This window comes from Schistocerca cancellata, chromosome 2 (genome assembly GCF_023864275.1).
Source record: "Schistocerca cancellata isolate TAMUIC-IGC-003103 chromosome 2, iqSchCanc2.1, whole genome shotgun sequence".
NCBI lineage: Eukaryota > Metazoa > Arthropoda > Insecta > Orthoptera > Acrididae > Schistocerca > Schistocerca cancellata.
This window is the reverse complement of record NC_064627.1, coordinates 43,714,347-43,740,195: the sequence shown is the minus strand read 5'-3', so window position 1 is coordinate 43,740,195 and position 25,849 is coordinate 43,714,347. Positions and strand designations below refer to the sequence as shown.

The 25,849-nt window shown below is 44.8% G+C and overlaps 1 protein-coding gene across 1 annotated transcript in view; it reads right to left on the bottom strand.

Annotated features, from left to right (window-relative positions):
• LOC126150576 (gustatory receptor for sugar taste 64e-like) overlaps positions 1 to 25,849 on the bottom strand; it is a 181,937-nt gene that overhangs the window by 54,346 nt on the left and 101,742 nt on the right. The window contains exon 7 of the mRNA XM_049915885.1: positions 25,203 to 25,257. Coding sequence (XP_049771842.1) covers positions 25,203 to 25,257 — 55 coding nt within the window. The remainder of the gene's footprint in view (positions 1 to 25,202; positions 25,258 to 25,849) is intronic.

Genomic DNA, 25,849 nt, shown 5'->3' with positions numbered 1-25,849 from the left:
TTCGCATGTTCAGTGATATTTGTGTTTGTGCTGAAAACATGCACAGTAAAAAGTAAACGATAATCACACTATAACCACTATCTTTGTTTTCAAAGAAGATTTGTAAATTAAAGAAGTTTTAGAAAAAAAATAATCTGACAAAGAACATATCTGCTTTTTATATGTTTTACCATTGTGACTGCTATTCAGAATATCTGTAATGAATAAATATTAGCATTTATTTCTTTCTCCATTACTATATCGCCTAGTGCACAGTTGATACCAAATTTATATCCCAAGCAATGAAATTGATCAGTTAAACCACCCCTCCACATACCCATCCGCTGAACCTATTGTTCTGCTAAGTGGTGCATGAGCTTTGGAGGTTGATTTATCAACCTCTGGGAATAATTCGTCCTTCTGAGAAACCCCCAACCTGTCCCCTCCCCCCCCCGCCCCCCTGGGACAAGGAACATATTTCTTTGCATCCCTCAAAACTCAGTTCTGAGCTTCTTTTCCCCCTCCGTGGAAATCCCCCAGCTCTCCCCTCCCCTACCCCACATCCCCCACCATCCCTCATCTAGAAACTGGCAGGAAAAATACTTGGTCTGTGCTAAGCTGCCGGAAAGGAAGGATCTCATGAAATAGCGATCAATGTCAGTTGACGTAATAACCCCCAGCATTCCTCCCTCCACCACCCCTCACGGAAACCCTGTGCCAAATTTGATTGAATAGGGAATTGGTGGGAAATAGTTCTCAACTGCAGTACCTCCACTTTTAAGATGTCACCTCACATACACTCCTGGAAATTGAAATAAGAACACCGTGAATTCATTGTCCCAGGAAGGGGAAACTTTATTGACACATTCCTGGGGTCAGATACATCACATGATCACACTGACAGAACCACAGGCACATAGACACAGGCAACAGAGCATGCACAATGTCGGCACTAGTACAGTGTATATCCACCTTTCGCAGCAATGCAGGCTGCTATTCTCCCATGGAGACGATCGTAGAGATGCTGGATGTAGTCCTGTGGAACGGCTTGCCATGCCATTTCCACCTGGCGCCTCAGTTGGACCAGCGTTCGTGCTGGACGTGCAGACCGCGTGAGACGACGCTTCATCCAGTCCCAAACATGCTCAATGGGGGACAGATCCAGAGATCTTGCTGGCCAGGGTAGTTGACTTACACCTTCTAGAGCACGTTGGGTGGCACGGGATACATGCGGACGTGCATTGTCCTGTTGGAACAGCAAGTTCCCTTGCCGGTCTAGGAATGGTAGAACGATGGGTTCGATGACGGTTTGGATGTACCGTGCACTATTCAGTGTCCCCTCGACGATCACCAGTGGTGTACGGCCAGTGTAGGAGATCGCTCCCCACACCATGATGCCGGGTTTTGGCCCTGTGTGCCTCGGTCGTACGCAGTCCTGATTGTGGCGCTCACCTGCACGGTGCCAAACACGCATACGACCATCATTGGCACCAAGGCAGAAGCGACTCTCATCGCTGAAGACGACACGTCTCCATTCGTCCCTCCATTCACGCCTGTCGCGACACCATTGGAGGCGGGCTGCACGATGTTGGGGCGTGAGCGGAAGACGGCCTAACGGTGTGCGGGACCGTAGCCCAGCTTCATGGAGACGGTTGCGAATGGTCCTCGCCGATACCCCAGGAGCAACAGTGTCCCTAATTTGCTGGGAAGTGGCGGTGCGGTCCCCTACGGCACTGCGTAGGATCCTACGGTCTTGGCGTGCATCCGTGCTTCGCTGCGGTCCGGTCCCAGGTCTACGGGCACGTGCACCTTCCGCCGACCACTGGCGACAACATCGATGTACTGTGGAGACCTCACGCCCCACGTGTTGAGCAATTCGGCGGTACGTCCACCCGGCCTCCCGCATGCCCACTATACGCCCTCGCTCAAAGTCCGTCAACTGCACATGCGGTTCACGTCCACGCTGTCGCGGCATGCTACCAGTGTTAAAGACTGCGATGGAGCTCCGTATGCCACGGCAAACTGGCTGACACTGACGGCGGCGGTGCACAAATGCTGCGCAACTAGCGCCATTCGACGGCCAACACCGCGGTTCCTGGTGTGTCCGCTGTGCCGTGCGTGTGATCATTGCTTGTACAGCCGTCTCGCAGTGTCCGGAGCAAGTATGGTGGGTCTGACACACCGGTGTCAATGTGTTCTTTTTTCCATTTCCAGGAGTGTATTTGACTCGATACTGGTGGTGGAATTAGGTCAAATTCTTACTGCATTGAACCCACAATCCATCAGTTCCCCGGTAATATTGAGGCACTTTTGATTGATGGCTATAGCCAATTTGTATATTTGGTGGGAAATATCTCATCAAATTGGCTGACTGTGGGGAATATTGCTATTTGGAAAAAAACCGCAGTTAAAACACTCACCACAACCCATATCTGGCAGAAAAAAACCTTCCGATGACCCTGCCCACCGATCACAGGTGTGCCAGGAACCGTTCCGGCCACAACATCTCGCCTTCAGACACGCGCCAGTCAGGAGAGACCCACACACGCGTCGACCATGTCGGCAGTCGTCCGTCCTTCCCCAGTAAGCTCGGTACGCCACCACCGCTGGCCAGGAGAAGTTCAAACGCAGAAATTCCTCCTGTATCTGTCTATGGGCGTTATCCTACAGCATCTGACATACACCCTGCAAGTTCCTCTCTGACACACTATGACGACAAATTTTAAGGTGATAAAGCAACTATCTTCTACACCAGGGCTTCCCAACATGTGGTCTGTGGACCCTTTAGGGGTCTGCCGGCTCCTTCTAGGCTGTCCGCGGCCACCTTTCACCAAATTGTGTAAAATAATGAGTAAACTTATAGAATAAAATGTGCAAATCAAATTCATCACTATTTTTCTTTTCGGGTGAAAAACAAGTGTACTTTTACTTCAGGTCGTATTACCAAGCAGCCTTTGTGGTTCCTAAGTGAAAACGCAGACACAGTTTAGTGCCGGAAAATGCGGCTTCTCTGATCGACTGTCTCGCGTCAATACGGGGGTCGTTTTGAGCGCCGGCTCACGGCGCTAGATGCGCTGAAACCTTTTACGCATGCGCGGAGCGAGCTTTGACGACCAATCACAGCGTTCGCTGGCACGTATGCGGCCCCAGGCATCATTAAGTGTTAAACTTGCTTTGTCAGTGCACTACCTATTTCATAAGTCGATTTTTGACCCGTTTATTACTTCTAACATGGATCGGTGGCTCAAGTCAGGATCATTGAAGAAGGGTGCAGTTTCTCCATCGCTTTCATAACAAGGGAAGTTTCCAGTTGAAATGAATAAGGAGGGAGGACAACCATAGGAAGAACAATCACAATAAGTTCCACAGCCAGATTTATTATGTGAAAACGCTGCAAGTACTCCATTGGTTGCAATATCCTGTAGAAGTGGAATAACCAAGAACCGTAAGTACAACGAAAGCTAATTAGAAATGGGCTTTATGGCGACGAAGTAGGGTAAAGCTCAGTGTGTAAATTGTGCGCGAGTCCTTCCAAACAGTTCAATGGTTCCAGTTAAATTGCGCCATCATTTTGAAGGTACTCACCCGGATTTCCAAGCTAAAGACATCGATTTTTTCAAAAGGAAGAGTGCTGATCTAGCTGCTTCTCAACATTGCATGAAAATTCATGCAAAAACAATTAATAATAATTCATTAAAAGCTTCTTTCTTGATTAGTTATCGAATGGCATAAACAGGCAGAGCTCATACCATTGCAGAAAATCTCATAAAGCCGTGTGTTAATGATATTGTTTCTTGCATGCTAGATGAAAAGGCAGTAAAGCTTGTATCTTCGGTGCCATTATCAAACAATACTGTCAAGAGACGCAGTGTTGACATGTCAAATGATGTGAAAGACACTTTTGTTTCTCGCATCCAACACAATTAATTTTCTTTGCAGATAGATGAATCCACTGATGTTGCTGGATTAGCGATTTTATTGGCTTTTGTCCGTTCTGAATATTCTGGATGTTTTGAGGAGGACGTCCTATTGTGCAGACCACTACCTGTCAACACAACAGGTGCTGAAATATTCCATCTATTGGATGATTTTTTAAGGACTAACGAAGTTTCATGGTCTAATTGCATAGATGTGTGCACAGATGATGCAAAAGCTATGACGGGTCCTACAGTCGGAGCAATAACGAAAATAAAAGAAAACGCCAAGAACTGCAGCAGTAGTCATTGTGCTCTCCACAGATATGCTTTAGCTACGAAACAAATGCCTGTTTTGATCAAGAATGTTTTAGACGAATCCATTCAAATCATTAACTACATAAAATCAAGGCCGTTGAAGTCAAGACTTTTCACAATACTGTGTGAAGATACGGGAAGCCTTCATCGTTCCCTGCTTCTCCACACAGAAGTGAGGTGGCTCTCACCTTGGAATGCACTCTCTTGGTTGTACGAATTAAGATTGGAAGTCTTAGCTTTCCTATTGGAGCATAACACCAAATTAGCAGACCTTATCAATGACGAAAATTGGCAGTGTATACTTGCCTATTTGTCAGATATTTTCTCCAAAATGAACGAAATGAATATTTCACTCCAAGGGCAAAGTGAAACAAAGGTCACTGCTATCTACAAAGTTCGAGCATTCAAGGGGAAAATCAATTTTTGGGCAGAGAGTGTCGAGGAGGGGGAAGTCGAGTGTTTTCCTCTTCTCAAGGAGTTTTTGAAAAACAAAACATTTGCGCTTGGGAAGAATTTGTTTCATCAAATCCTGGAACATCTCCGAAGCTTGGTGTCATTGTTGGAGCATTATTTCCCAACAGCTGAAGATGAGAAGCTGCAGAAATACGAATGGGTGGTCAACCCATTCACTGTATCCAAAGAGCGGAACATTGTATCATCAAATGAATATGAGTTGTTGATAGAAATTGCCACAGACTCTACCTTGAAACCAAGTTTTGACATTGACGGTTACTCACACTTTTGGATCCGTTTGGATAACAAGAAATACTACCCCCTTGTTGAAAAGGCAAAACGTGTACTTCTTCCGTTTGCCACAACATACATGTGTGAATCTGGATTCTCGATCTATGCTGCCCACAAAACTAAGTACCGAAGCTGTCTAGATGCGGGACCAGACATCCGTCTCCAGTTATCAAGAATTGAACCCAACTTTTCAAAATTGTGTCAGCAGAGGCACCCTCTACCATCACATTAGGATTCCTACAGACTCATCTATAGTAAAGAAGAAAACATTTTTCTTCGTAGATGCTCAGTGAACGTACCTGAACTATAACTCTGTAGGAATTTTGTTTCTTCTGTCTTCTATCATTTACAAAATAATTATTAATTGAATTCTGTTGGCACTGATATTTTTTTATGAAAATTAAAATGATCTCTAAAGCTAATTTCTTTTCTTTATAATATATTTCGTCCTCTCAGTTAAAAATGTGGCCTGCCTATACTTCAATTACTCTGACACTATATTGTGGCAGCTGGTCGTGAGAGTAAACAAATGAGGAATTTTCACGTGCCACCTTGTGGAAGGTAAACCTCCTCTGCCAGAATTGTTTCCTTTGAGAAAAAAAGTCTTACGTTCTGTGAAATGCTTTGTCTTCTTGTATAGAAATAAGAGAGTCTGTTTGTTTGTTTTGCTAATTTGTTTACAATCGAGGCTGACTGCCACGATATAGTGTCCAAGTAGTGGTTGAAGATGTCAGATGTGGCTAAACTGTTGCCACGTCACCTGCCAGTTGCCAGCTACCAACTGACAGTACACTGTTGCAACGCCGCCTGCTAGCTGCCGGCTATGGACTGACAGCTGTCGTTCAGTAGATGCGCAAAGATGTGAAAATAACTAGACTTTCTGAGCTGTTTACATGGGCACGAAAATCGATTGTGGAACTGGAAAACGCCTTTATATAAGCAGGTTTCCAGAATCGATTTTGAAGTGTTTGCCTGACCAATCAAAAGCGGAACTGAGACATTGGCTTACGAAATCCGGTTTTGGAAACGCATGTAAAATGGGTGAATGTATTCCCACATATTGCACTACAGATGTCACAATAGTCCTTTAAAGGCAGTTTCTTGGCCTCTTTTCTTTCGTGATGTGTTTGTATCCCGAATCATGGGTCTGCCTCTTTTCTTCACAGCCGTGCGGAATGGCCGCGCAGTCTCAGGCGCCATGTCGTCGTTGAATGCGCGGCCGAAGAACCCGCCGGAGGTTAGAGTCCTCCCTCGGGCCTGTGTGTGTGTGTGTGTGTGTGTGTGTGTGTGTGTGTGTTTTGTCCTTAGCGAATGTTAAACTTAGGTCAATAGTGTGTAAGACAGGGGACTGATGACCTCAGCAGTTCAGTCCCATAGACTTTAACTACATTTGAATATTTTTCTTCGGATTTCAAGAAAAACTACACACACACACACAAACAAACACACACACACACACACACACACGACTGTTACGAAATATGCATGCTCCTTACACAACAGTGGCCAAACAGTGGAAGTGAACAGACCACAAGCGGCAGCTTGCGAACAGTTTGGACGTGACGTTGATTGCTCTTGGAGGAAGGCAGTTCCAACGTGTGAAATGTCAATTACCAAGTAATTTTAATCAGACTATAGTGTGTTGAACAAAGGGAGTAAATCCACTAGTAAGTGTCTGGATACAGTGGGAATTCGAATTGTATCATTAATTTCAAGTTGTTTTTATTCATCTCTAAACCAAAGACTATTGATATTTCGGGGGGGGGGGGGGCGGGGGATCATTGGGAACATGGCACTTGCATTAAGAAGCTTTCAGTTCCCATGGGTTTCGCTCTGAAATTTAAAGTTACTGTGCTCTTGACTGATTAGGAGTCCATCATGGATTTTCGACTGAAGAAGGGGTCCGCCAGCTGAAAAGGTGAAAAGGTCTCTCGCATTTTCTAACTATTGCTCTCTCTTTCGCCAACTTTCCCTACAACATCATCTCTGAGTTAATTTGGAATGACCAGAAGTAGGAGGGCACTATACCTACGACATTCGACATTTTGTGAGTGAGCTGAGTTCCAAGTAGTCAGTAAACTTCAATATTTTTGCTTTCGGAAGGAGCATAAGTATTCCGAGCTTGCACAACCAACCGACGGTAGTGATGTAGACTGCTGTTCTGCAAACTCTTCCATACCAAAATCACACAAGGCACCCATCCAAGTACACACAGTATCTCTAGATACGTGTCTGCTGAGGGTTAGCACTCCTTATTGCTATCCAGGGTGAAGTGAAATTCGCGCACTCGGGCTTCGCACTGCAACTCCTCATATGCCGGCAATAAAAAAATTGTCTCGCACAAAATTTCGTTCACGGAGTACATCCAGCAGAAAAAGGACATTAAAGCGTGGCAATCTGGCAACACTGTAACCAATGTATGGTTACTACCTCTGTCAGCACATATTAGTCGTGTTGTACAGTTGGTGCATTGGATGGAGTTTTGGTATGGCATGCAGAAGATCGATGGTTCGACCCTAGATTGAGGTATATGTTTATATTTGGTAAATGTAGTCCAGGTGGTGCAGTATCTGGCATCTTTATCGTCAACAGCGATTGAACAGGTCCTCTAGAAAACGTTTGCACTTACATACTACAATTGTAGAAATGGAAGATTGGTCAGCTTTGAAAGAAGTCCTTTCCATGTTGTGGGCATGAATTTATTTGCATCACTTCATCTACTAAATACAAAACCTGTTTTCTTTGTACCCTCCTCCAATGGTTCAAATGGTTCAAATGGCTCTGAGCACTATGGGACTTAACTTCTAAGGTCATCAGTCCCCTAGAACTTAGAACTACTTAAACCTAACTAACCTAAGGACATCACACACATCCATGCCCGAGGCAGGATTCGAACCTGGCGACCGTAGCGGCCGCGCGGTTCCAGACTGTAGCGCCTTTAACCGCTTGGCCACCATGGCCGGCTCCTCCAATGGTCCCATGGATTATTACCAAATATTATTTTTGCCTCGTTCAGGTCCATTACATTTTGTTAGGGTCTTACACTACCAGTATGACTAGCAACATGCTGTAGTAGGAATTTCTGATACCGAATATAACAGCAGCACCAGATCTAGCAGGAAGAGGTAGAAGGCACTGCATTAAGACTCGTCATAGTTTTCCAAGTGATTTATTGTTTCCAACTATAGTGCCACATTCCCCTGAGTCTGCGACACCTGGTCCCGCAATGCTGAGGACACCACTTCACTGCCCGTGAAATGGCTCGGCACGGAATGGCTGCCTCAGCGACCCGTGCACACACTGCTGTGTGTTGGCCTTGTACGGCCGTCACATCAGGATGCGCCAACAGTCTACTCAGTGGTCTTCGCCCCTGCTGCCTCAGAACTGATCGCCAGGGGCTGCAGGCAGCCCGCTGCACGCTTCTTCGTTGTCGTGGTTCAGATCGCGTGTGACAACAGGCACCTGCAATCCGACGTCCGAATCTGTGGCTCTCATGGCAGGATTCCTCTGACGTGTGTCGGGAGCCAACATGTCTGCCCGCAGTAGCAAGTTGTAGCATTGCCCACTGCTGGCTGGCTGCGGACAACGTGTTGGCCTCAGAGCGTCGAACCAGTGACCTGCTGTGGATGGGAATGCTGGCGCCCCATCCGCTGCTATGTGTAGCCAATGGTGTGACACGCCACGCTGTCCAGGAGAGCTGCCACAATTCAATGCTTTGTTAGTGAACCAACACCTATTTATAGGTGGCTGTTCACCTCTGTTTAGCTAAATGCTTCGCTCTGCATCACATACTCGTAACACTTAGGTTGGCCAGTAGGCCCCTTCTGCCTGTGACTTGCACCATGCTAACTGCTGCATGTACTTTTTCCGGTGGTTCTACGCCCCTGTGGCCTCTATTTTACTTCGCAACTGCTGGTGAGCATAACTCACTGTAATCAGGCCCGTGCCTGGCTGTAACTTGCGCACTCATAAATAGTACACCAAAACTGACTTTTCCTATCCCAAACTATCGTGCCGCTACAATGCTTTGCAAATAATGTCCAAACTCAGTTACTATTTGTATGTGTTATCATCATGGTCCTGCTAATTATGCCTTTCAACAATGAGTCTGGTAACCGCATGCTGCTTAGTATGTATCTCAATGCATTATTATTATTATTATTATTATTACTATTATTATCGTTATTTTATCAGTGGGATTGTGGAAACATCACATCTATTACCGTTAGGAAAACAGTGTAATTCATAACTGAACATTGCACAATTAGTGGTGTCAAGATGAATCATGCAGAACAATATCAGTCAGAGGGATAATGCGCATTAGGTGGAACAGCATGCAGGACTCATGGCGTATTTATACTGTATGCACTGTCCACCAGACAGGGAATAGTTCAAAAAATGTCTCTGATCACTATGGGACTTAACATCTGAGGTCATCAGTCCCCTAGACTTAGAAGTACTTAAACCTAACTAACCTAAGGACATCACACACATCCTGTGACTGTAGTAGCAGCACGGTTCCAGACTGAAGCGCCTAGAACCACTTGGCCAGGGACTAGTTGTAAACGGAGAAACGCGTCCATGACAGACTCCAATGAACATGCGTACATGTATCAAATTTTCTCATTGTAAACCTCTAAACCAGTGTGGCAGCCGTATGGCATACAAAACAGATGACTATGTGAATATGCTTCTGGCTGTTGCCACTCATGAATATGCTGCTAGATATCCTCGTCGATGCCATCCAGACAAAAATGTGTTTTGTCATCTGGAGCTGCACCTTTGGGAGTCACGTTGGCTCCTTCCACCATCGAGTGACAGTGGTTGTCCACGGACTTGCTGTACTCCAGCAACTGAGGAAGCTATTCTGTAGGTCATACACGAACAACCTCAGCAAAGAAGACGTAGTGTAGCAAGGGAGCTGCGTCTCTCAGAATGCACAATCGCTAACGTGCTACACGAGTATGGGCTGCACCCCTATCATTATGCTTTTACACAGCACCTCCACCCTGCAGATCGCCATCAGCGGATGCAATTCTGTGAATGGTTCGAACAACAACAATAAGCCAACAATGACTTCCTGAACACTGTGGCATGGTCGAATGAAGCAGCATTCACTCGTGAGCGTGCCTCCTGTGGTGTCACCGCCAGACACCACACTTGCTAGGTGGTAGCCTTTAAATCGGCCGCGGTCCGTTAGTATACGTCGGACCCGCGTGTCGCCACTGTCAGTGATTGCAGACCGAGCGCTGCCACACGGCAGGTCTAGAGAGACGTCCTAGCACTCGCCCCAGTTAGACAGCCGACTTTGCTAGAGATGGTTCACTGACAAATTATGCTCTCATTTGCCGAGACGATAGTTAGCATAGCCTTCAGCTACGTCATTTGCTACGACATAGCAAGGCGCCATTATCATGTGCTATTTATCTTGTGATGCATGTACCGTCAGACCGATGTTCACCAATTATGGATTAAAGTTAAATATTCCATCAGCTACGTACTTTATTTGCCAGTCTCAATCCCTTTAACTGTTCCAGACCTCACGCCAGCCTGCTTGAGCTTAACGCGTGCCTTTCGGCTACCAATCATAGTGGCTTGGCTGTCTTGCCAAGTCACAACAGTTTGGCGACGAGGATTTTGCGATCGTATTGATTTTCCTGATTTACTTGTGTCATGGCTTCGCCACAATCTCCAGACGTACTGTCCGAATTTTATCGCTTGCAGAATCAGCAGACGCAGGCCTTACTGGATGCCCTTGGACAGCTCGTCCAGGGTCAACGTGCACTGCAAAACGATGCGGCAGCCGCCGCTCCACCGCTCACGCAGCCACAACACGCAGTTGCACCGCCATTTCGTCCTTTCGATGCGGCACTGGAAAGCTGGACGGAGTGGCCACGCCAATTTGGATTTCATCTCGCCGCCTACAGAATTCAAGGTAACGAGCGGCAGCCCATTTTGTTAGCATCCGTAGGCGTCCAGACGTACCGTGTGATAGTCAAATTGTTTCCCCGACGCGACGTAGCAACTCTGTCCTACGACGTTGTATACTATCGCAACTATCGAGGTTCACGGCGTTGGCTCGCAGGGCGCATTCTTCGCTGCCTCGGCCGCGCTATGTATCTGGTTTTGGGGGCCTCTGGTGAGGTGCGTCGTCATCTCAATCAGCTGCGCCTCTGTCGTCGCACGGGATCTGCCGCTCCCCGTCTGTTTTCAGCGACGGTGCCTTCCGGTCAGCGCCCTGGGGACCCATCTACTGGCTCGCCTCAGCCCCAGGTGTTACCGACGCTGCCTTCCATTTTGCCCCATGGCGACGCGCCGCCGCCGCCGCCGCCGCCGCCGCCTGTTCTCCCGCCGGCGACGCCCGCAGTGGACGCGTCGCTGCAACCGCCGGGCGCCTCCCTGGGTCACGCGCCGCCGATCGCTTCCCGTGACCAGTTGTCCTCCGCCATGGAACTCTTGCCCGCTCCGGACCATACGTCGTCTTCGCCCGTCGGGTGCCCCGACTCGATGGAGGTCGACCCTTCGGCCCCTCCTGACTATCTACGGGCACATACCCCGCATGTTGGCGTGCTCCCTGGACTAGGTTTTCGGGCGTTTCCTAGCTCCCCTCGGACCGAATGGCCGGGTGCGGGTGGCACAGCCTCGCCTGTTGTTACGCTCCCCACCTCGTCGCATACGTCAACATGGGGTCCTCCCCACGGCGGGCGGAAGCCTTATAACACAACCGTTCGCCGATTTGCGGGGGAGGAATGTGGTGTCACCGCCAGACACCACACTTACTAGGTGGTAGCCTTTAAATCGGCCGCGGTCCGTTAGTATACGTCGGACCCGCGTGTCGCCGCTGTCAGTGATTGCAGACCGAGCGCCGCCACACGGCAGGTCTAGAGAGACGTCCTAGCACCCGCCCCAGCTAGACAGCCGACTTTGCTAGAGATGGTTCACTGACAAATTACGCTCTCATTTGCCGAGACGATAGTTAGCATAGCCTTCAGCTACGTCATTTGCTACGACCTAGCAAGGCGCCATCATCATTTGCTATTTACCTTGTGATGCATGTACCGTCAGACCAATGTTCACCAATTATGGATTAAAGTTAAGTATTCCATCAGCTACGTACTTTATTTGCCAGTCTCAATCCCTTTAACTGTTCCACACCTCACGCGTGCCTTTCGGCTACCAATCATAGTGGCTTCGCTGTCTTGCCAAGTCACAACACCTCCAATATGCACACATTGGTGTGAGGTTAACCTGCACATCACCCACGACTGTGGATATCAAGTTCGCTTTGGTATCAACGTCTGGGCTGGAATGTTCAGCGACAGGTGTTGGGACCCCTACAAGTTGCCTGACTGGTTTACTACATGAAGGTTTAATGCATTCCTCTCAACCTCTCAAACTATCTGCCTGGAGATGGAAGATGTTCCACTACATGTTTGGCAGAGGATATAGTTCCAACATGATGGTGCACCTCCACACTCTGAAATTAATGTGTAACCGCATGTGGACAGTAAATTTCCAGGTAAATGGCTCAGTTGTGGACGTCCAGTTTTATGGCCACCACATTCACCTGACCTAAATCCCCTGGATTTCTTCCTGTGGGAACACCTGAAGGAGCATCTTTACTCTACTCTGCCGACGAATGTGGAAGAATTAGTGGTGCATGTTCATGCTGCTCTTGTTACGGTGGACGCAGCTTTGCTGCGAAGGTTCCAGAGCTGTATGATGCGGCTGGTTGCTCAATGTTTGGACGTGCAGGGAGGTCGCTTTGAGCATCTGTTGTTCTGAGGGCAACGTATTCTGTTGCGAAGGTCCTGCGGTCATTAATATGGACATTATTAGTGTCACTGATTGTTAATGTGCGACATCTGAGCGATCATATTACATGTAGTATAAATGACAATTAGATGTTGTGTTATTGTACTGTGCTATCATCAGTAGCATCTCGAAATTGATATTGTTTTTGTAGTCATTCTGTCCTATGACAGATCATTTATTTCAACTGTCTCATTTGTCTAACGACGTATTTGTTATGTTCAGTGTTACAAAATGTAAGTTTAGGATACATGTGACCTAAGAAACGGTGTATATTTCAGTATGAAATGTCAGAATGAAATTAGCAAATCAAAAATATGCACCCCCAACCCAGGGTCGAATCGTCCACCTCCCGCATTCCACCCCAAAAGTCTCTCCACTGCAGCAACTGTACAGCACGAACAAGATGTGCTGACAGAGGTAGTTACCATACATGTGGTTGCAGTGTTGCCAGATTGCCGCTATGTAACGTCCTTTTTATACAGGATGTACTCGCCGAACGAAATTTTGTGAGAGACATTTTTTTATCGCTGTCATGCGAGGAGTCGCGTGGCGAAACCCGAGCCCGCGAATTTCGCTTCACCCTGTGTAGTTAGTACATATAAGCCTGAAACATTTTAGTATGTTGTCGTGATATAACAGTCGGTTAAAAAGAAAAGAAACGTAGGTTTTATGCATGATGGTGGCTCCAGACGGAAGGAGTTCTAAAAACTTTACATAAATCACTTCTGCTATCAATATGGAGTATTACCAAGAAGGTCTTAGAAATAGAGAACCGACCATAGGAGATAAATACACAGGCCTAAGAATACACGGTTCTGAACTTAAACATTCTATAATGGTAAAGCCGTGTGGTTTTCTTATATATTATTCGTGTGGAATGCAACGTCGTTAATACTTCAATGCAGTCTCTTTCGAAATACTCTCCTCCGCAATTGATACACCGCTCGTCTCGCCGTCACCACTTCCGGAAGCAGTCTTGGTATGCCTCTTGCTGCATCGCGCGAAGCCGTCTGAGAATTTTCTTCTGTATTGTCCATCATTGCAAAAAAAAGTTCGCAGGGGCCAGGCCTGGAGAGTAAGGGAATCACGGAGCACAGTTATTTCGTCTTTTGTGCACATGCGTTACGTGAAGCAAGAGCCATGAACTGTCTCGCCACATTTCAGGCCGTTTCCTTCTCACATTTTCTCGCAGGCATCACAACACGTACCGATGGTACCATCGATTAACAGTTTTTCCCTGTGGCACAAATTCACGATGAACTGATCCTTCAATGACGAACTAATCCTGCAATGCCAAAGAAAACTATCAGCAAGGCTTTAACATTTGACCTGACCTGACGAGCCTTTTTTTGGTCTTGGAGAACTTTTCTCGACCCATTGTGAAGACTGGAGATTGGTCTCAAAAACATAACCGTAGACCCACGTCTCGTCACCAGCTACGATTCTCTTAAGGAACATCTCGTTGTCATTTGCGCGATCCAGAAGCTCTTCACAGACTGCAAGATGAAGGTCTTTCTGGTCTTGACTCATGAGCCATGGGATGAACTAGGCGGCAACACAGTGCATTCCAAGATGATGTGTCAGGATTTCATGACATGATCCAACTGAAATGTTACATTCTTCTGCACTCGCTCGGACAATCAGTCTTCGACTGGCAAGCACAGTTTCGTTGACGTTCCTGACATGAGCGTCGTCAGGAGACGTCGAAGGGCGTCCAGGACGAGGGTCATCTTTAACTTCCATCCGACCATTTTTAAACCGTGTGAACCGGGTACGGCTTAAGCACGCATCACCCTAGGCTTCCTGCATCATTTGATGTGACTGTAAATATTTTCGTGAGTTTCACGCCAAATTTAATGCAGACTCGTTGCAACTTTAAAGTCTGCCATACCGCAATTCGCAAACTGTGCGATAGAACGTTCTACTCAATACAGCACTGAAAAATAGCTAGCGGACATACAACCGTGAAACTTCAGGCAGCTACACATTGAACATAGGCGTGTGCAGGGATGCCAACCGCATTTCTCTCCAGCACGCCATTGGCGCAAAATTACGAATGCTCCGGAATTTTTTGAACATACCTCGTATTTCGAATATCCGACATACATTCACCCCGCAAGTTTTGTATCCCACTCATCAAGCCGAGAAACTTTAATATGGTATACTGCCACCTTCTACACCAAAGAAAAAAAACCTAGATTCTTTGTGATATGTGCACTATATAGCTTCCTGGAAGTGTACAGCGCCCACTGTTCACCTCTGATTGCACTTCGTAAATTATACTATACTCGCATCAGTCCGATAAAATGATCGTCAGTAACGGAAAACGCATGAAACATCGACGTGTTATGAGGAAATAGACAAATGCACAGCAGCGGAGTTTGACATGCGAAAATACACACCAACATGCACTAACGCCATGAACAAAACACAGTTTCTTTTGCATGCTCGACAACTGCCAAGCAAATATGTACACAGGATTGCAGTACCTCGCAAACTGCTGTCACTAAGAATCAGTACAGTTATGAAACTGAAGACTCGATTTACGGGCAGAGCACTCTGTAAATCGATCCAATCCTTACTTGTCATGCTTGCATGTCTGACACCGGAAATATCGCGAAAACGCAGTGGTAGGTCACCAGGACCCACGCACCTGCCGGACCAGTTCGGGGTGGGGGAGGGAGTTTATGGGGAAGGTCTGCGCCCTGATTCTAAATGCCCATTCATCCTGTCATCCTGCTTGCGCCCAAGACCGCCGGCTGCAGTACACAATGCCACGGCCGAAGTCGTGGCCGACGAGCTGGCCTGTTTACCTCGCTACATCGACTCATGTTTCTCTCCATCGTCACATTTAATGCAAGTGTCGATCACCGTCCATCACTCCACATTGACTGTCATTCAACTCCTCGGACATCACATTTTAAACAATCGCTCAGACCTCGTATTATTATTATTATTCTGGAATGGAAAACCATTCTGGAGTGTAATTAGCAGTCTTCGAAAGGGAGGTAAGAAGGAAATGACAAGTATTTTGGACAGGTCAGGAAAACTGCTGGTGAATCCTGTGGATGCCTTGGGCAGATGGAGGGAATATTTTGAAGAGTTGCTCAATGTAGGTGAAAATGCAATCAGTAATGTTTCAGATTTCGAGGTAGAATGGGATAGGAATGATGATGGAAATAGGATCACATTTGAGGAAGTAGAAAAAATGGTCAATAGATTGCAGTGCAATAAAGCGGCTGGGGTGGATGAAATTAAGTCGGAACTCATCAAATACAGTGGAATGTCAGGTCTTAAATGGCTACACAGGATAATTGAAATGGCCTGGGAGTCGGGACAGGTTCCATCAGACTGGACAAAAGCAGTAATCACACCAATCTTTAAACATGGAAACAGAAAAGATTGTAACAACTACAGAGGTATCTCTTTAATCAGCGTTGTGGGTAAAATCTTCTCAGGTATTGTTGAAAGGAAAGTGCGAGTATTAGTTGAGGACCAATTGGATGAAAATTAGTGTCGGTTTAGGCCTCTTAGAGGTTGTCAGGACCAGATCTTTAGCTTACGGCAAATAATGGAGAAGTGTTACGAGTGGAACAGGGAATTGTATCTATGCTTTATAGATCTAGAAAAGGCATATGACCGGGTTCCTAGGAGGAAGTTATTGTCTGTTCTACAAGATTATGGAATAGGAGGCAAACTTGTGCAAGCAATTAAAGGTCTTTACGTGGATAGTCAGGCAGCAGTTAGAGTTGACGGTAAATTGAGTTCATGGTTCAGAGTAGATTCAGGGGTAAGACAAGGCTGCAACCTGTCTCCACTGTTGTTCATATTATTTATGGATCATATGTTGAAAACAATAGACTGGCTGGGTGAGATTAAGATATGTGAACACAAAATAAGCAGTCTTGCATATGCGGATGACTTAGTTGTGATGGCAGATTCGATTGAAAGTTTGCAAAGTAATATTTCAGAGCTAGATCAGAAATGTAAGGACTATGGTATGAAGATTAGCATCTCCATAACGAAAGTAATGTCAGTGGGAAAGAAATATAAACGGATTGAGTGCCAAATAGGAGGAACAAAGTTAGAACAGGTGGACGGTTTCAAGTACTTAGGATGCATATTATCACAGGATGGCAACATAGTGAAAGAACTGGAAGCGAGGTGTAGCAAAGCTAATGCAGTGAGCGCTCAGCTACCATCTACTCTCTTCAGCAAGAAGGAAGTCAGTACCAAGAATAAGTTATCTGTGCACCGTTCCATCTTCCGACCAACTTTGTTGTATGGGAGCGAAAGCTGGGTGGATTCAGGTTACCTTATCAACAAGGTTGAGGTTATTGATATGAAAGTAGCTAGGATGATTGCAGGTACTAGTAGATGGGAACAATGGCAGGAGGGTGTCCACAATGAGGAAATCAAAGAAAAACTGGGAATGAACTCTATAGATGTAGCAGTGAGGGCGAACAGGCTCAGATGGTGGGGTCATGTTACACGCATGGGAGAAGCAAGGTTACCCAAGAGACTCATGGGTTCAGCAGTAGAGGGTAGGAGGAGTCGGGGCAGACCGAGGAGAAGGTACCTGGATTCGGTTAAGAATGACTTTGAAGTAATAGGTTTAACATCAGAAGAGGCACCAATGTTAGCACTGAATAGGGGATCATGGAGGAACTGTATAAGGGGGGCTATGCTCCAGACTGAACGCTGAAAGGCATAATCAGTCTTAAATGATGATGATGATGATTATTATTATTATTATTATTACGATTCCAAATTTGCATATGATGCTTCACGCTATCGATACGTCCCATGATCTCATGGTCGGTTCTAGCTGTAAGTCCAGACAGAAACCTGACAAACAGTATCACGCTTCCTATTGGCCAGCCGGCTGTAAGACGCACCAGTTTTTCTAATAATTATGTCCCCTCGACGTAGGACGAAGAGTCTCACAAGCTCAGTAACATAACAGTGCCACCTCTAACTTCTTCATACTGCGACTTTGAGATCTGTAAGGCGCTAAAACCGACATTAACACATTTCGATCCATTGGCTCTCACAAAAAGCTGGACATATCGTGGTGTAGGGTGTGCTGTTCCCACAGCACATAAAGGGTGGTGCAAATAAAAGATAGAGGCGGTGTTTGTTATTGATGAAATGCGAAAGACATCGCTACATATAAATACTGGTGGAGTTTTCGGCATTGTGAAGCGTTTCCAAACAGCTCTCTGACGATGATGATCCCTACATTTAATCTTATTTTCCACAGTGACTGGGTAGCATGTCATGGAGTTCCGCTTTCGAAGAGAACAAAGGGACTGATTCCTCGGACTGTTGCACCCAGGTACATGATCACTGTTTCAGTGTCCGAGGTGTTGGCCTTTCTGACTTCCAAATTTATAGAGACTTTTTTCTCACATACGTGAAAGATACTTCTCTGTATTGATCCATCATGCGTCTGAAACACTTGTACTCCCTACGTGCATAACTATTTATTTACCTGACTTCCACAGACATTAATTATTAATGTGAAGAACGGTCTCAAACTATATCAGTTTCAGTACTAAGTCCGAAATATGCAGTGTTGCAGTCACACTATTCATTTTAAAAGCAAAAGACTACACATTTTACACAACCTAAGGTGAAGTCGGTACAATATCCCCTGTAGCAAGGGCAAGACTTACACCTGGCGAGTAAGTTTACACTTATTTAAATCGAGTAACGTATTTCTTTGTGCTATTTGACTACTTATATACATGACGGTGATACTTCATGCAGCAAATGAGTGTTCGTGTACATTCAGTCACTTCCTTAAATAAATGAGCTGACATTACAGCAACTGATCTGTTAAGAACAACAACACTTCAGGCATACTCGCAGTATATTACTTCACGACGACCTGTGTAAAATTCCTCCACCGCCTTACAAGAGCAATGCCTCTCTTTCAGCTCCAACATCCGTCAATGGTTGTGTGTGCATATTCATTCTGGTGCAGGTTTCAAGCACCCACCGATTTGTCTAGAGAATTGTCAACACAGTATTTTTACTTAGACGGATGTTCCTAAATAACAGATAAAAGACGACATTCTGTGAGGCGAGTGGAGCACCTCATCCTTCCACAGTACAAACACACACACACACACACACACACACACACCTTTTAATGCGGTACAGTGGAGCCTCTGAAACGTGTGCCAGTCAGCCTTCGGACAGTTTAGCTGAAGAATTAAAGAATTACAATAAACGCGGATGATGGCGGGCTACAACCGCATACAGCGGAGAAGGCTAGCGAGTGCAGTAAAGGTATGTGTGAATCTCATTTACACAGGACATATTATTTCAATGTTTTTCCTACATGATATTGATTTTGCGTAGCCAAGGACCATTTTCGTACAGTGTTGGCACATGCAGAACGTTTGAAAGCACTCCACTGTTGACTGTTCAGTTCTTTGATGTGTGACGAATAGTCAAGTATTTCGTTCTTTTTCCAAGAGGGTCAAGCTTTCTGAGAAATATGTTTCACAGCTTACAGGAAGCGTCTTGTACTTGAGTCTTTTGCTCATTGTGATTTATTTCTGCAGACCAGAAACAGTATATTACTGCCAGTAGCTGGATCTCTTTGTGTGCTATCAGCTATAAGCAGTAGTCTCTATGAATTGTGCAGTGCACGACAATTATTTGCTGAAAAATATTCATCCATTACCACCTCCTTCCATTCCTTGTGATGCAATCCTCTGCTGACTTGTTAAACTCCTCTCTGTCCAACACCAACCTCTCGCCAACTTAAGACATTTTCCGCCAAAAATAAATATAGTACCTTCCTCTCCAGCTGCCCAACACAGAGGGTGAGGTGCATGTCTTACAACGGGATGTAAGAACTTGAGAGAGAGTGGGCATGGTTTCAATGGGAATTTTGCAGGTATCAGTATCAAAGCACGCGGTCTTCTCCGCAGTCATTCGACTCTCCGAGCGGTGGTGCCCTCTGGGTGGCTGTTTTGTGAACTACTATTCAGTATGCGTGGGGGTGCCATTATGATCGCATGTGTTGCATACAATGCGTGGAGGAAAGTGCTGGTGTTTTCAAATGTAATGCAGAGAACCCCTGATATATTTGGCACTTTGGTAAGTGTTTTTATTTCGAAATTTAATTACTTGATTTGCAAAACGTGTGTGCAATTCCTGTGTGTTTGTGTGTGTGTGTGTGTGTGTGTGTGTGTGTGTGTGTCGCATTATGACACACTGTTTATGATTGGTGGTTTTTAACAGCAATTTCGCAGTGAGACATTTACCGACAGTCATGGTAGCGTGTATTGAACAATGATCTGTTTATGTGTGTGTGTGTGTGTGTGTGTGTGTGTGTGTGTGTGTGTGTGTTTGTGTGTGAAGCACCATGGGTGTAGGATAATCGTCAGTGTGTCAGAGAGAAATTTGTAGGGTGTGTCAGATGCTGTAGGGTAACACCCGCAGACCGGTACAGGAGGAATGCCGCATTCAGACCTCACACAGCTAGTGGTTGTGGTGCAAAAAACTTATGGGAGATGGACATGCAACTGCCAGCATGGTCACTGCATGTGTGGGTCTCTGCCGACCAGAGCACGTGCGAAGACACGATGTTCCAGCCAGTGCAGTTCCCAGAACCCTTTTAGCCAGTGGGTGGCATGATTGGAAGGTGTTTTTTTCTTCCCCAGGTATTGGTAGCAGTGAGTGTTTTACGTGAGCTTTTTCCCTTCAAATTGCAATATTCACCATGGTCGATCAATCCGCTGATTATTCCCACAAAATATCCAAATGAGCTGTAGCAGTCAATCAAAAGTGCAGCATTTCCAGACAATCAATGGGTTGCGTGACTGATGTGGGTTGCGAGATCGATGCGGTGAGGATATTGACCTAACTGCACCAGTATCCACCAATAGGATGTGAGGTGATATCATGTGAATGGAGGTACTGTAATTGAGCTACAACCAACCAATTTTTTATATAATAATTGGTGCAGGGTTTCTGGGAGGAGAGGGAGAAAGGTGGTGAGGGAGGGATACAGGAGGTTATTATGTCCATTGACACTCACTGCAATTTGGTGTCACGAGATCCTTCATCACCAGCGTCTCACCACAGAGTCTTTTTCCTACCAGTTTCAAGCTGGGGTTGGGAGGAAGTCAGGGAGGGGAAGAGAGGGGAGGACAAGGGGATTTTCTGGGAGGGCAAAAGAAGTTTAGAAGTTAACTGGGAAGGAGTGATAAGAAAATGTGTCCCATTTCCCAAAGTGGTGAAGAGGAGGAGGAGGAGAGGGAGGGGGAGGGATGGAGGGTTTCTCAGATCGATAGTTTATCCCCAGAAAGTCATAAATCAACCTCTTAGCAGATCAATATTTTACCACTAGAACAGTGGAGTTTCTGACATTCCTAAAACGGCGGAAAGGGGCAATTTTGACTCCACATAAAATATTTTAATGTTTGACTTAAACATGTACTTTTTTTAGTGTTTGTTAATCCATACTTTATTTGTAGTAATCATAACAATTATTTACAATCATAAATAATAATTACTAATTTATTTGAACAACAATGAATCATACAAGTTCATTGTTGCTACTGCTAACACATTTCTTAACTATAGATTTTACTTTATGAATATTCATACAACCTCCTAGACACACTTTGTAAATTTGGTCCATTTTACTCCTTAGAGTAGAGTATGTTTTACAAACAACTCTGTATTACTTTTCACTCAAGTGATTTGAAGCTGCTAGATGCGCTTAGCACAGGTGATTTCTGTTTTATGCACACATTTTCTGCACACGGCTTTGTGGCACTTTACACAGTTTTCGCTGGTCTTGTTGTCTTTTCAGAGGTTGATTTGGCACTTGCTCCTCTTTCTAGGTGATTTCAGTCCCATATCCCCTTCCTTTGTCTGCTGTTCTTGCTCTTTCAATCGCTTGAGTTCATTTGCCGGTTGAAGTATGAACTTCTTCCTTTCCATTTTCTTGTTCACTAGTATGTTATAGATGACCCATGCATTTATTGCCGCCATGTGTAGTATGTTGTAGAAGACATGCAGTGGCCATCTCCTACATGCAATATTTGTAGTATATTTACAGGTCATTTGATCAATCACGTCCACCCCGTACTTTGTTGCATTGTAGCACGTTACGGTTTCAGTTTTTTTTTCTTTCCTTGTTTATTGCTACTACAGCATGCAACATACTCTGAAGAATGACATTTTTATTCTTCTTTCCTTGGTGTACAGTAAAAGTGCTGTCTGTGTTGCCACTATTGTGTAGTATTGTGGTGGAGTGTATTTCAGCATTCGGCTTCCATACTTCGTTGGAGAGTTCACGCCGGATGTTGATCATTGTACCAACAAATAAAGTTTTCTTTTCATTGAGTTTTTTAGCAAGTTGAAGAGATGTAACGAAGTCAACTGTAGTCACATTTCTTCCTTGATTTACAAATGACTCCTTGAGATGCAGAACGATGTACTCTCCAAGCGGTTGTTTCTTTATTTGCGTGTCCTCTATGGCAAAGTATCGAAAAGCATTACATATATACTTTGTCTTTACATCAACAGCCAACCCAGAATTTGAGACCATATTTGTCTGGTTTGTTGGACATGAATTGAGTAAACCTGCATCTTGCTTTGCTTGGTAACAGTTGCTCATCAATGGTTATATTTTCTTCAGGGTGCTAAGTGCGAATACTGTTTTCAATTAACCATCCCAAAATTTCGGGTACAAGAATGAATTTTTTGGCTGATAGGTGTTCATCCAGGTTGAGTTTTCATCAAAACAGAGAAATCTGAGAAGCTTCTGGAATCTGCCCCTTGGCACGATGTCCTTTATAAAAGCAGGCGCCCATGAGTGCGACCAGAGATCATCTGCAGACATATCTTTTGTGCACACTAGACCCCAAATATACATGATGGCTATCAGTTTCTCCAGTTCCTCAAGTGACACAGTCCAGTCATTGTTTTTTAGTACTTTTCAAGCATATGATTTTGAGTCTTTCTTCATGAGACATAGCATTGCTTCATGAAAGATAAGACGGGAGGCACTGGTGACAGAGCTGTCTAGTCGTTGGCAAGCATAAGCTGTGGGACCACCTCTCTCCTTCAGAACATTCACACCTGACCACCTTCCAGAAGATGAATGATTTCCAATCTCCCACACTGTTCCATCCCTTGCCATCACCTTAGTAGACGCTTCCAACTGTACCTGCTGTGGTGAAAGAGGTGATGATTGACGCTTATCAGCATCTGAATCCCCTTGCACTAATCGCCCCTCGTTTTTCACAATGTCTTCATCTTGTGTCAGGTACATATGTAACGTCCCCTTAGAAAAATTAATGAATTACTGTGCTGGAAAACCCCTTACGTTATTTGATTTTCAAACAGCTGAGCAGAACTGAACGTACTCAGACATTTCGCTCTTTACTTATTCTGATCAACACTAAACTGACACACAATATTTCTAGCGCAACACAATCTGACTTTCAAAAATCCCTACAAAAGAATGGCCCTGACTAACATTAATCTATATGTTTCACAAATCACTTACCTCACAAAAATCTTCGTTACTCGAAATACTGCAACACAGCGAGCGCCACTACTGCCAGCTAAATAAAAGATTCTAACTACTGAAGGAACTAACTACTGATAGGTGTAGTTAGCAAATGAAAGATTTTGATAAAGAAAAAAACAATGTATTTGCCTTGGCGTTACCAAGTTCATGACATCCAGTCTTACAAATGTACTCTCTCTGATGGACACACGTCCAGATCATCCGCTCTCAAAACTCCGCCATCTCACTCCCCACATCCACCACTGCTGGCGGCTCACCTCCAACTGCGCAACGCTACGCGCTGTGAAGAGCCATCTGCCCAACACTACAATAGCAAATTCCAACAATGCCACCCAGCCACAGACTGCACACAGCACAGCCAGTGATTTTCATACAGAGCGCTATGTGGCGGTGGCGTTACCAATATAAGAACCTAAACAGCCTACTTACACATAGTCATCATCTTCATCAGTGAAGTCAATTTCCGAGTCAATGGAGGAATTCTCTAAGAGATGTAACAGAGAGAGTGTCCACGCTGACGATACATATTCGAAAGCGTGTTTCGCGAACAAAGGCTGCCTGAGTGACACAACAGGACTGGCAAAAAATGGTTCAAATGGCACTGAGCACTATGGGACTTAACTTCTAAGGTCATCAGTCCCCTAGAACTTAGAACTACTTAAACCTAACTAACCTAAGGACATCACACACATCCATGTCCGAGGCAGGATTCGAACCTGCGACCGTAGCGACCGCGCGGTTCCAGACTGTAGCGCCTTTAACCGCTTGGCCACCACGGCCGGCAAACAGGACTGGAATGTACACATGCCAAGTAGCAACAATGAGGAGCAACTGCTCTGCGTTACTGCTCACTGTTGCCATTGTATTGTTGGATAATTTACTTTTATTCAGAAGAGAAATTGTAGTGTGGTAAAATTGACACCTTCCGCCGTTATAGGTATACTGAATGAAATGTCGAAGAAAATTAAAATATTTTGTAAATACTAAAACATCTTCAGAAAGAGGAGAAAAAATTAGAAAAATTCATATAATTTCATTAACGAAGTAAATAAATTGGATATGACAATGAACGAAAAACGTATGACAGGGGTCATTTTGACCCCTTCCGCCGTTCTAGTGTCAAGGGGACGGGAGGGGGAGGGGTGGTTTAATTGATCAATTTCATTAATTAGTATACCAATTTGATTTCAGAAGTGCACCAGAACCCATTTCATCCCACTAACATTCGTGACTGACCAGAATAGAGTGCTAATTATTTGCACAGGTCAACTAGTTGTATTTCTATATCTCCATAGGCTTTTATCTTTTATTTTCCATAACGGAATTATTCGCAATAAATCAGCAAACAAGAGAATAATGTCAGTCTTACAAACAGCAGCTAATGGGAACTCGATTTTTAACTCGATTGTGACCTCTAAAATCTTCTGGCCTGGAGCTGAACCAAAAGTGTGAAATCGCAGAATATGGTCTCAGAATATTATCAAATGTTATTCGTGACATAGATCTACTTACATTGGTAAATGGAATAAGAGTCCAGTTAAGCGACACATATTACTCGAGTGCAAGACAAGAGGTATATTCATTTGCATTGTTTTTCTGTCTTTCGATTGAGACTGTTGCTGTACAAATGTATGGCGGCCAAATTTGGCTCCCCTAATATTCTGTTGCTAGCTGTCTGGGTGACAAATATCAGAATATTAGTTTGAATTGCAGTTTGCGAGTACTCCGCGTGGCGCCCGCAGCCAGACTGCAACAACACCTAAGGTTCAGTGCCAAATTTACCACTTGGCGGCTTCTCTTGCCCCATTATTGTATGAAAATGCCAATTTTTTACAAATGTACTTCACGGGAGATAAATAACTGACGGTAGATCAAAGATGTGACTCTGAAGCAGGAGAAATGCCTGCTGTAGTACTGTACCTTCAAAAAAGTTTCACGTACACAGCGAGATCATTTGTTTTATAAACGTAGCTTTCAAACATCCTCGACTCTTCATTTAAACCTAGACTCTAGCAATAAACAAAGAAAAAATGAGTAATGTTAGTGACGTGACGAAATGGCGTAATACGTACCCTAATACAAATATAAAAAATATAAGTTCCATTTTATACTTAGAAAGCTGAGCTTCTGTTCATGACTGTTTATTATATCTCTTACTCAGACAGAACTACGAGTTTCCTCTGAATCCACAGGAAAGTACAGGGCGTAATTCGCTGCGAATGTATATAAAATATGTGCACAAATATACACAACTCGTAAGTTATAGCTGACATTCATACACCAAACGCCAGATTTTCATATTCTCCCGCTCGCTACCCGCAAAGTATTAGTCCTATAGAAAAAAAACACGACCTTTTTGTTGGAAATTTAATATACAGTAGTTATATTTTGTACTGGGATGCGTTTCCGCTGGGGGTCACCGTTTTCGAGGTATTCGAGAAAAAGGTACAAAAATGATCTTCAAACGCACCCCCAATCCCACACGCAGCCCTCACCGGTTAGGATTTCTAGA